General features: G+C 41.3%; 1 protein-coding gene across 1 annotated transcript; it reads left to right on the top strand.

Moving 5' to 3' along the window:
- Positions 1-2,591: 2,591 nt before the first annotated feature.
- zbtb18 (zinc finger and BTB domain containing 18) lies at positions 2,592-11,399 on the top strand. Its single transcript, XM_084141659.1, has 2 exons — positions 2,592-2,660; positions 6,794-11,399. The coding sequence occupies exon 2, from the start codon at positions 6,808-6,810 to the stop codon at positions 8,443-8,445; it is 1,638 nt and encodes a 545-aa protein (XP_083997785.1). The 5' UTR covers positions 2,592-2,660; positions 6,794-6,807; the 3' UTR covers positions 8,446-11,399.
- Positions 11,400-12,911: the final 1,512 nt, after the last annotated feature.

Below are 12,911 nucleotides of genomic sequence, written 5' to 3'. Positions count from 1 at the left end.
TAGTTGTCACATACATCATGTTGCTCAAAATTAAACTGGTGCCAAATCTAAGCATTTTCATCCTTTATATTTTTAGGTATGAAAATTACTTTTCTCAAAGTCCTTCACTGCTAAATGAAAAGGCATCTCTGAATGGGCAACAGAGTTAGCCTTTCCCATCTTTGACATTGGTTTTGAACAGGGAATTGCAGAAAGTATTATACTGTATCAAACATCTCTGTTTTTGGCACAACACTGTTCCAGCCAGCATCTGTTGACTCAAAAATAATGTTGGGATCAAAAGGAGTTGTAAAGTTAAAAGGTTTATGTAAATCACATGGGATTGTAAATGATGGAGGAGCACACACATGGCTTCAGGTTTGCACTACAGACAGTTCTTTTGAGAGCATCTGGTTTTACTGTACCTCTGTTAATGATTTACATTTCAGTAGTGAAAAAGTGAAACCTAAGTATCCATACAGATCATTCATGTCAAGTTATCCACAAATGGAGTATTTATCAAAAGAAAGAGTAGGTTTTTTAAAAACATTGTTCAAATATGGAATAACTTTTTTTAAATTGGTATTTTCTCAATATCTGCTTGCTGTCTAAAATCTTTAGAAGATGAAGATGTAGTTATTAAAATAGGGTACATATTGACATATCATCACATAATGTTATGTGATAATTACTCAGAACTTTCCTATAATAATCCCAAAACTCCGAATTGTGAATGGTCCTGAGTGAACAGGGTCTGGATTATAATCTGTTCCAAACAATGCTGGTAACATTCACTAATTGGTCAGACAATGAGGTCATTATTTGCATTTAAAGATGTGATTTAGTTTTGATTCAACACTGTGAATACATTAGGCTACATGTAGTAGTAGGACTGTGTGGTTGGTTTTGAACTGTATTAGTAACGCCAATTAGTTTACTGGGACGAATTTAGGAATGTAAATGTGCAGACTGGATTTCCACTATAGCCTCAACACAAACAACCTGCTATTTGTATTTTTGAACATATGGAAAATCCATAATACATGGCATCACACCTCTTTGAACATACATCTCAATACATTAATTTTTGGGGCACTATATCTTTGTTTGATGTGATTGTAGTCGCAAACTGATTCTCTTGTGCCCCAGATTTAAGGTCCTGCATGGGTGATTACTGCTCTGGCACGCAGTGCAACTTTTCACGTTGCTTACAAAACTGGATGCACTAATTAAAAGGCTAGAAATAGACTTAAGTTTGAACCTCCATAATAATACATTATATAATGTTTTATAACGTGTTTATTACCTATAATGTTCTCGCCAAGTCTCAGAATATAGCCTAAGGCTCACATCAAAGGAGACATGCATCTTAACCATAATGTTGCCCCTCTCTTAATGAAGTTATAGGGTTATAGGCTACAATATAACATACAGTATAGCCTACTACAAATACAAATACAAAGTAGCCTATTCGTTTTTAAATACTTTAGGCTAAATATTGACGTGAGAGTGGACGTATTCGACATAAAATCAAGACATGGTTATATGTCCCTGAGACGCACTTTATCACTATCGAATGAACCTGATGATGGTTTATTATTGCCTAAATCAAGGGTTCTCAAAGTGGTCCGCGGAGGTAGTGCATGGGGTCCGCGTCCAGATCTCAATATATATATGTATACATAAAATATATACATTTAAGTATTTTTTACAGATCAAACGAATTACCCGGGGCCCGAGACTTCCGACGTCAATATTGAACTTCTTGTATGAATTTTTTTCTTGTCTCACTCGAGTTGTGTTCTGATTATGAGGGGGTCACTGATGAATTTGCTATCACAAAAGGGGTCCCAGGCCCCAAAAACTTGAGAACCCCTGGCCTAAATGATAGGACTATATAGCCTAGGACTACTAGGGTAGGCTACCATATCCATCATAACATTATGTATGCATTGACTATCTAATATTCTTGCAAAACCTATAGGCTATACCATGGCAATAGAAAAATTACTATAGTCAGAAATAATAGCCTAGAAAGAAAGTCACTTTATTCAAATCAATGAATGAACAATTGATTGTGCTACCTTGATTTATTTTGCATGCTTCCACAACGCAGTCATTTTACGCATCAATTGCCATTCGCAGACCTTTTCGTTGCAGTCCTAATTTTGTTACCGGTGACAAAAGTTTTTTATTTCAAGAATATGACTAATGCAATGCACCTGTTCTTCCGCTCCACTGGTCGAAGCGTGACTACAGTACCCACGACACCTTGCGCTCAGCCTCTCGCTCACTCTGTGCTCTGCGCCAGTCTGTTCAGGGAACCAGTTCGCTTAGCCTTTTTTCTGCCTTCTCACTGTTGCCTGGTGTCAACCTACACCCAGTAGACATATCCCTCCCTCTTCCCCCTTCAGCGGCTGCTTCCAATTTGCCTTCATTTTTCTTATCACGAGCACTATTGGCTTTTGTGCTGCCAGTCAGACGCCTCTACGGTAGCTGGAGTTGAGTAGCAACAGCTCGGAAACATCTGGCTGCCGCAGCCCTTCTTTCTCCGCTCGCTCGCTCCGTCTTTCCTGCCACTGCAGGTTGTTATGGAAATTTGTTGAAAGTCAATCTAGTTTATTTTTCAACCCCAAGAGGATTTGACGAAGGAAGCAGGAAGACATTGGAGCTTGTTGTCTGTAAGTCCCTTAATACCAGAGTCCGATTAAGGGTGATGAAATGAGGTTAAAGAATGGAAGGGGAAAAAGTAACAATCCTTTGTAGCGTGTGTTGCGTTCATATAATAGTTGCTATATTAGCTCCTTCGAGACCCTGTAGTGCCATGGTCGGCATAGCATCGGGGCCTGCTACAGAACTGCAATACTACTGATCGAACGTTTACTTTTTGCCACCATGGCTAGCTAGCTTGATTGCTTGGGTCAGTGTGTGTGTGCGCGCGAGAGATATTGTATTTGTAGTCTTGCGAATGTTCTGTTGTGTTGCTCGCAACAGTCTTACATTCTGTAACCAGCAGCACAGAGAAATGTTGGTAGCCAGCCTATAGCCACCCTTGAGGAGTAAGTAGTCTACAGAGGTTGACAGATACATTGATCAGATAGTTGCTCGTAACGAGAGTAACGTGTCATGTCAGGGGCTCATGAAGTTTATAGAAGTAATGGCTAATTTATAGCAGTTGTTTCTTGGCTTTGGATCTTTTTTGTAGACTGTCTGTAAGCTATTACGATAAAAGGCGATGGCAATATAGCCTAATCTAATTGCTAGGCTGAAATGAATGATGTATCATTGGATTAGCGTGATGTGTGTGTGTGTTACAAGTTGTAATATTAATGTTGTAACATTGTTGCCAAAATTCACTAGGGCTATTTAATTATACATTCTTCCATTTTCTGTGAAAGGAATAGGTACTGTGAACAGTAATCGTATCCTGAATCAGTAATATTGTAGCCTAATTATTTAGTTGCAACTCCAATTTTCCAATTTGCATGCAGAGTCGTTGAAACTTTGAAGGTAATTTAAGGATATGTATGAATAACATAATAAGATATCTGGCCAGAGGTTTGTTCTAGTAGCCTTATATTCGTGTTTCTCCTCCTCTTTCTTAAGTATAGGCTACACTCAGTATAAATTGCAGTTAATTCCTAAAGTTTTTGATCTTGTAAATATTCATAATAAACATGTGAATTTTAACACCCTTATGTCAACAGGAACATGTTGAATATCTTGAATATTAAGTTCATATCTATATAGCCTACACAATAATGTGAATATATTATATAGCCTACTGTTATTGTTTGATATGAATAATAATGGGCTGTATATAGATGCGTTGTTGTGATCCATTCACATGGCAGAGAAATAAATTAATTCCTTGTGGAATAAAAAGACCCCCTGAAAAATTCACACGGAAGAGTGGAATACTTTCACAAAAGAAAGCCGAGGCTGTAGTCAGTTTTAGCCTGCTCAACAAGGAATAGTGTAGCTTTTGTTTAGAATCTCACTCATGAGGTCAATACTATTGTTCCCATTGTTACTTTTTCATTTTTTTTCTGTCAGTTGTATGAAGGGTTAGGGAAATGAATGATGGTAATGGTGAGGGCAGTGAACCGTAAAGAAGTCGAAAACAATATCAGCTGCGTGGATCTGTCAGTTGCAAATGTGCTGTGCTGGCCTTTGTTTATGGTTACTGGAAGTTGAGCAGGCAAAAAAAAACTTGAGGGGTATTTAAATTCCTTGCGCAGGAAACTAGTCTGGGAAACTAGGTTAGAAAAAAGTGTCGGTTTTCACACAGACCTATTTTCCAAAGTTCTCTTTTACTTTACAGTAAAGAGGTACTGGGAAGTTGGCTAGTTTTCCACACAAGCACCTCACTACATTTACCCCCTTTTTTTAGAGAGGAGAGAAAAAGAAACAAAGTTGTATAAAGGAGAGGCTGGTGGCAAGAGTGTAGAGGAGTAGCATATGGCTGTAAAAGGAGCACAGCTGGAGGTAGCATTTCCATCTGAACATGATGTCAGAGCAGCTGACAGGCTGCCATCCCCCAGTCTTTTATTCTAACGCACAGACTGGGAGTTAGTGTGTGTGCGGATCTGTGTGCAGGAGGAGGTATCTCATTCCCCTCCAACATCTCCTCCACTTTGCATCTGTCTCTCACAGTTAGCTTTTTTTCTCTCCTACCCCCTCATTGATTCTGCAAAAGAGCTGCAGCCGGCCAGCTTTTCTACTACAGCGGACTTAATCAAGTTGATGCATACTGCAGGTACTGTCTATGGGGAAGGGTCTGGGGCACTGGGATGGTTTTGTTTTGTATGGGAAGCTCTGGCTTTTCCAGGGCTTTTCCCAGTGTCTGGATACTTTTAGTCAGAGCTCTATGGAAAGGGAAGTGAAAGATTTGTATGTGTACAGTAGTTGTGTACCGTAGCTAAGCAGGAGACTGGTGTTTTTGTAGTCAGGAAGAGGTTTCCAAGTGAGATTTTAACTGATCTATTTGTTTGTGGATGTAGTTTTTCTCTGGTTTGTTGTGAGCAAGTTGGGCTTGGAGTTGATTGCTGGTCCATTGATTGTTGAATGTTTGTTGAAATTATTATCATTTTTTGGGGAAATTATTCTTATTTGTTTCAACCAAAATATATTTCGTAATTTGTGTTGAAACTAATGCTTAAAAGCTATTTAACAAGTATTTATTGTCTGGTAAACACACAGTATTACTTTATCAACATTTTAGATATTTATACTCAAAGTTATTCTGGTTAAAACATCCCAGAATGATGTAAAAAATAAAATAGTCAATATGGTCATTTTTACTAAGAATAATTCAATGTTTTAAATCTAAATGGCTGTGAAATTACTTGAAAGCCCAATGTCCTCTTTCCCAAGCTTGTGTTCATTTTTTCTGTTGGTGGTGACTAATTTAGAACTTGCAGATTTGAGCTGCCTGAATTGGCTAGACAGCTGTAATCGCACTCCTCCTAGTCTTAATCTCTTTATCTGGGCAGCAGCTGCCATATGGCCCCAGTCAGCTGCATCAGATGTTTGTAAGCCTCCTTCTCCGTCCCTCTCTGTCCTGACAGACCCCTAATTTGATCGCTGCTACCTTGTGAGTTGTCCTGCTATCTTTATTTTTAGACATCTTAAGGATTAGGATTGAGGTAGACTACAGGGCACTTAAAGTGATTGTATTGTAAATCTTCAGTGCTGGTCTCTTTGAGGAGGATGTGCAGTTTCTCGAAAGATTTGGGGAGGGGGAGCGTGGGGTGGTGGGGGTTGGCTGGGGGGTTGGACATCCTTGTCCCAGTAAGCGTCTCATTAAAGAAAATCTGAACTCTGCTCCAATGAGGGGGATCGCGCACTTGTTCACTCACATTCAAATGGGTTTATTTAACTGCTTTGGTTAATGGTCAGGCTCATGTATTATTTCAGGCAAGAAAACGCTACTTGGTTAACAGGTGTGGGGGAGGTTTTCTCATTCAGATTTCTGAATCTGTTATTATGAAAGTTGATTTAGAAAAACGTATTCATGGAATGTATTTTATGAATAGGACTCTCTTTTTTTATTGGATCTAACTAACAGTGGGAGTTGGCAATAAATGCCCTTTTGTAATTACCAACAAGGCAGCTTGTTTTTCAAACCCTTCAATTCCGCATGTACAGTTGTCATTCTCAGTATACTTAGGCCTCTGGAATAGGTAGCTTGTGTATGTGGGGACTGTTTGTGTACCGGAAAGCCTGTTACCTAAAGAGGCTGACCAGGCTAAAGTGGGTTATTAAAAAGAACCACTAGGAGCTGGGAGAGTAAAAGCGTAGAAGCTGTTCAGTTAGCAGGCAGGCGGGCATCTGTGTGACCAGGAGGCGCTCAGCTGCTGAAGCCTCTCTGTGATCATGTGGAACGGCCATAGATCGCAGTCTAGAGCAACACCTCTCCCAAATATCATCTGGAAACATTTAGGTTTATGGAGCAATTAGACTTTATCCGTTTTTTATTTGGTGTTTGTGTGTCTGAAAGTTTGAATTTGTTGTTGCTAAAACATGTTAGCAGAATTTAAAAAGGACAAAGGTCTCTTTGGTGATGTTTTAGTGACATTGTGTTTTGTAGATATAGTTTAAAATGTCAAGGACTTCATGTGTAGGATAATTTGTTGTTTTAATCTGTTCCTTTTTTAATGAGAGAGAGGGCGAGTGAGTGCAATTGTGTGTGCATGAGGTGAGAGCGAGTGAGAGCTGAGTGGATGAGAGGATCCAGACCGGTTGTATACAAGCTGAAACAAAACAGTAGCTGTTCTAAAATAATGTGCCTAACATCTGCTGTCTGTTCTAGGTTATGAAGACAGCATGGAGTTCCCAGACCACAGCAGACATTTGCTACAGTGTCTGAGCGAGCAGAGGCATCAGGGTTTCCTTTGTGATTCCACTGTGCTGGTCGGCGATGCCCAGTTCCGAGCCCATCGAGCAGTGCTGGCTTCATGCAGCATGTACTTCCATCTCTTTTACAAGGACCAGCTCGACAAAAGGGACATTGTTCATCTGAACAGCGACATTGTTACAGCCCCGGCGTTCGCTCTCCTGCTGGAGTTCATGTACGAGGGGAAGCTCGAGTTCAAAGCCCTGCCCGTGGAGGACGTGTTGGCTGCTGCCAGCTTCCTGCACATGTACGACATTGTCAAGGTCTGCAAGAAGAAGCTGAAGTACAAAGCCACTGCGGAGGCAGACAGCACCAAGAAGGAGGAGGACGCCTCCAGCTGCTCTGACAAAGTAGAGAGCTTCTCTGAGGGCAGCACGGGCCACCCGGCCACAGCCGACCTACTGCCCAGTGACGAAGAGGACCTGGAGGCCAAGCAGGACCCCAGCAACCTGTGGATGAGGCTGCCCTCCGACCGCCCGGGCACCCCGGCCACCGCCACCAGCCCAAGGGAGACTGACGCCCATGGCAGTCCCCCCAAACTGCAGTCCCCTGCCGGTAGCCCCAGCAGCTCTACTGGCTCCCTGTCCCGGAGGTCCCTGGGCTCCCATGGCTCCCGAAGCTCCCGCAGAGTGTCGGCGGATGCAGACTGTGTCCTGGACTTGTCTGTGAAGTCCAGCCTGACAGGGCCCAGCGAGGCCTTGTCCAACAACCCCTACTTCTGTGGCCGGGTGACGCCCGACAGCCTGCAGGGCACCCTGGTCCAGGTGAAGCAGGAGAAGAACACAGGCTCAGATGATGAGGGCCTGGTGAGGGGCGACTACGAGATGGACCACAGCGGGCCCAAAGCCACCCCTCCCAGAACCAACGGAGGACTGAACCACCACGGGATCGGCAGCCATGCTCACAGACGCCTGGGCCTGGAGGCCCACCTCTCGGCCCTGCGTGACGCCTCCCTGGCCAGCGAACTGGAGCGTGACGACAAGGTCAGCGATGATGACATGCTGGGGGGAGAGAGTGAGCGGGCCCAGGTCGAGGCGGCCAGCATTGACAGCGCCCTGCTTCCCTACGTGTCCAACATGCTGAACGCCCCCCACACTCAGATCTTCATGTGCCCCCTGTGCAACAAGGTGTTTCCCAGCCCGCACATCCTCCAGATCCACCTCAGCACACACTTTCGCGAGCAGGAGGGTGTGCGCGCCAAGCCCGCCAGCGATGTCAACGTGCCCACCTGCTCGATCTGCGGCAAGACGTTCTCCTGCATGTACACCCTGAAGCGCCACGAGCGGACTCACTCCGGGGAGAAGCCGTACACGTGCACCACGTGCGGTAAGAGCTTCCAGTACTCCCACAACCTGAGCCGACATGCTGTGGTGCACACCCGAGAGAAGCCTCATGCCTGCAAGTGGTGCGAGCGGCGCTTCACCCAGTCCGGGGACCTGTACCGCCACATCCGCAAGTTCCACTGCGAACTGGTCAACTCGCTCTCGGTCAAGAGCGAAGGCCTCAACCTCCCCAACCTCCACAGGGACTGGGCCATAGAGGATAGTTCTCAAGAACTGTGGAAGTGAACCCTGCTGAAATGATCAGGACTTTGTTTTTAAGCTAAATGAGAGAGGTGTCAGTGAAGGTTGGGCAGCGAGGTAAGGGGAGTTGGAGCAGGGGCTGTGGGTGGGAGAGGGATCTGAATCAGTCATGTTTCTTGTACGTAACATTGCAAAATCTTGTTAAATGGCACTTTAATAGCACATGAACATGTTACTACTGTTTTCTGTTCCAGTCCTTTGTTTTATTCTATTCTATTCTATTTGTTCTGATTTTGTTAAAAAAATGTAAACATGGCCGCTGGAATCAGTAGCCAGTGTTTAGTTATTTTTAGATGTCTTCTTGTGTATATACACAAATGTCTATACACTCCTTAATCTAAGGCACACCTTCAATGACAACCATATGAAGTGTTCAGGTAATACACACTGAAGTGAAAGACTATTAGAATACACTAAACGGGTACTGTGATCATGAATATATACCAGTACGCATACATGTGTGTATGAATACATGTGTGTATAGTGCACTACTCTAATTTCATTATCACATTTCATCTGTGTGTGTGTGTGCGTTTGGAATTGTTTTGCTCTGCAAAGAGGTCTGATCTAAATAGCTACAAGCTTCTGCTCCTTAAGCTCTTGTACATTTTGACTTGTGATAGGAAACTTGACTGATGAAAGACAAATGGCACTCATGCAATGTACAGTTTCATTTTTCACATTAATTGGAAGTATTTTCTAAAACCCTTTATAAATGATTATTTTAGAATTTCTTAAATCTCTATTTGCAGCTTTTAAACATCCTTTGTTGAACCGAATGTAATTTAAGTTGGCTGTATTCTATAGGTTTCCGTAGTGATTATATGGATTTATTTTTTGGAAAATGGGATCTGTTATTGCATGAAGTCCAACCTGTATATTTGAAATGTGAATTGCTGTATTACTGTACACTGTAATTGAACAAATATAGAACAGACTATGTGAATACTCCAAGGGTGCAGTCTGTTAAAAAAACTGAATATTACAGCTATGGAAAATGCATGAATATGATTTATTGACCTTTTGTTGTTGTTGTTTTTTGCATTTGAGGAGTGTATTTTAAATTAACTAATTCTATTCTTAAGTAGTTGATTTATTTTCTCTGCTCCTTTTGAGAGTCCGTTGGGACTCCTTTGAAATGTTCTGCTGGGCTGTGAAGATTTTTTGTCAATGTACTGGTCTTGGGTTTGAGTTTGTGTAGCGGTATGTGAGGTGAAGCTTGTCGTCAGACAGACAGAGGTGGGCAGTGTGGGCTGAATGCCAACAGTGACCTAACTAACGAACTAATCTACAGAAGATCTCCACTAGTGTGTTTGCCTCCCGTCCACACAGCACTTCGTCACAGTCTACTCTGCTGCATGGTGGTCAGGGAGCTAAGGTTCCCAACTGCTGTATCTATCCAGTTGACGTTCTTCTTTGGTATTTTGTGCTCTCTCATTGACATGAAGTAAGCATTGTGGGTAATTGATTTATTTATATTTTCATTTGGCACTTGTTTCTAACTGTGCGGCCAATGAAAATGCGTCACACTTTTCTATCTGAGGTATGAGAGAGAGAGAGAGCGAGAGAGAGAGAGGCTCACCTGCTCATGTCTGAGTACTCCTGAAGGTTTTTTCGGTTTCAATGGTCGGAGAGCAGCACTATGCTTAAAACATCAAGCTCCTAATTTGTATGTCTGTGTATATCTGTTTGGATGCTCCTATGTACGTACTGTATGTATGCACACGTGCAGGTTTTGTACTGAAAGCGCAATCCTTACTTTTGAAGGGGGAGAATTGGCATGCTTGACTGCACCTTTAAAGCTTATTTAACTGAGATTTATGCTGAAAAGATGCCTTTATGAAAATTATAGTTATAAATTATAGATTCAAGAAATCATGGATACTATTACATTCAAGAGGAGATGAAATCATGAAATTATTGAATTAACCTTAACATAATTGATCATTTTTTGAATGAAATTTGAACTGTTCGTTATTTGAATATTTTATTTAGAACGTTTTTTTTTTTTTATGAATGTGAACATTCTGGGAAAATATCTGCACTCAAAATATTTTTGTGCACAAAAATCATGGAATCAAGAAAATGCCCATTCTTATGAGAACTGTCAAACAAAAGCAAAACTTAAACTTTACCCAAACTCAGTTGATAGTAAGTAGGGCTATGAATGTCCGCACTTGTGGGGAGATACTGGCATGCCCACGCTGGCCCGGGGGTTTGGTTTGCTCTTCAGTGGATGTGGTGGTGGCAGCATCAGTTGGTGACATGGGTGCTCCTTGCCAACTGCGCACAGTGTCATAGCACTTTGCACAGTGGTAATTGATCTCTTTGCAACCACAAATATCATGGAAAATATCATATGTGGGTTAACTCTCTATTTGAAGACTTATTTACAATTATTGCTGGCTTTTCTTATTGTACTTGACCGCCTTAAACTACTGTAAACAGTTGGGGGGGTTTTCACGTTATCACTGGAACACTGTAAGTTTGTTTAACTGGACTGTTTATTGACCTTTTAAAAAGAGAAGAAAGTAAGCTGTGAAATGACCTGATAAGCATCTCCATTTATCATCAATCCAACTTTGGTTACTTGAAAACAGGAAAGGTTCAGTGGGAGGGAAAACATTTAAAATGTAGAAGACAATATATGAAGAGATAGGAGGGGGGAAATAAAAATACATCTGTTGAAAAGGACAATCACTGTCTGAAAAAGAAGCAGATTTTGTTTAAAATATATTTGCTTCCCTGTGAGATTTTGTTTCTTTGACATTGTTCTTTTTATGGATTTAGACATTTTAGCTTTGACAATCATAGTATGTTTTATTTTCTCAAGGGGAGTAAATTCTAAGGCTGTTTAGTTTTGTACTTTTTTGGTGTGCTGTTGTTGGAATTTTTAAATTGTGTGCAAACTGCAATAAATTATAAGAACCTTAACTCAATTCCAATGTGAATGTGTGTGTTTAATTTGTCACCTCGAGTGAATAACATGGGTGCCATTCAGTCGGTGTTACATTCACAGGCACAAAACTACCGCACATTTGGAAGATTAGTTAAATGCTTATTACACTTATTAATATAGCTTAGAGCCACAGTCATATTTTAACACAAGGAAGATGACATCTGCTGAAATTATTGTGATATGAATTTGCTTTGTAAATGTATTTTTCTTCATTTAGTCTCATAAGTGTTAACAGACTAGAATCCTCAGAGACCTGCCTATATGTATTAGATACAAGCTCAATCAAATGTTACAATTACACACAACCCTAAGTGTGTATCATTTAACGTGTTATCCAAGCTATACCTACACATGAGTTATTCAACATATTCTAGCGTTGCTCTTTATAACAGTAACTATAGTGACTGTGATAATGTATAATGAAAATCTATATACAGTGTACTCATATTTGTCAGCAATGAAAGTAAGAGAAGTGTTGGCATCATTTCTTTTTCTATGCCATGTTGTGTGGGTGGGTGGGTGGGGAGGCTGTGGATCTAGATTGGGCCCAGGTTGGGCACAGTGTGGTGCCCTGCATGGCCAGTGTGTGTGTGTGGTGCTGATATATCTAGCTGTTGCACTGGCTAAGGCGTGGGCTGGACCTGAGAAAATGTGCAGCAGCTTGTCGAGAACCACCCCCCGCAACACACACACAGCCTCCTGCCAAAGCTCCTCAAGTACAGTTTTCCAAGAAACAAAATCAGCTTTATCTAATGTCTTGCTGCTCTGCAAACCTGGCCTTACAGATGCATTAAAGGCTGACCACTTTGAAGTCAGTGAGCGTTATTCATTAGGGCATTGCTACAGATGGTCATATGCTGTAAGCCCCCCCACCCCCACCACGAAGACTAACACCCTCATCTCCTAATTACTGGAATATTTTCTTCTGTTTTCAAAGGCAAGATATTGTTTCAGAAACATATAAGTGTTTGTAACTTTTTAAATGATTTATGTTGATAGATAACTATATCAAGGCATAATATTATTTCTGAATGGTTTAACTATTCATTACACCTTTATTTTTTAAATTACTTTTAACTCTATTTTCACTTGTCCATGCAGTATTGTCACTTGTCCATGCAGTATTATCACTTGTCCATGCAGTATTATCACTTGTCCATGCAGTATTATCACTTGTCCATGCAGTATTTTCACTTGTCCATGCAGTATTTTCACTTGTCCATGCAGTATTTTCACTTGTCCATGCAGTATTTTCACATTTGCCCCTTCTTCCATTATTTAATTCAGTGAATGTCACTCCTTAAACAGGAGCAATGATGACAAGCTGACACACAAGTCCCTATAATAGTAATATAACCCCTATTAATGACCCTAAGTAACTATGTATTGTTTTAAAGTGTCATGAAAAATAATGAACCTGTAACATACTTCATTATTGCTTGCTACGCTATGTTCCTGAACATCTCCGTGAAGAAGACAATTTGCTCTCAGA

This window comes from Coregonus lavaretus, assembly GCF_964263955.1.
Source record: "Coregonus lavaretus genome assembly, chromosome: 25".
Lineage (NCBI taxonomy): Eukaryota > Metazoa > Chordata > Actinopteri > Salmoniformes > Salmonidae > Coregonus > Coregonus lavaretus.
This window is presented reverse-complemented; position numbering and strand designations above follow the sequence as displayed.

What these genes read in the sequence shown, in the direction of transcription:
- zbtb18 (XM_084141659.1), top strand. Translation starts at nt 6,808, where the DNA reads ATGGAGTTCCCAGACCACAGCAGACATTTGCTACAGTGTCTGAGCGAG.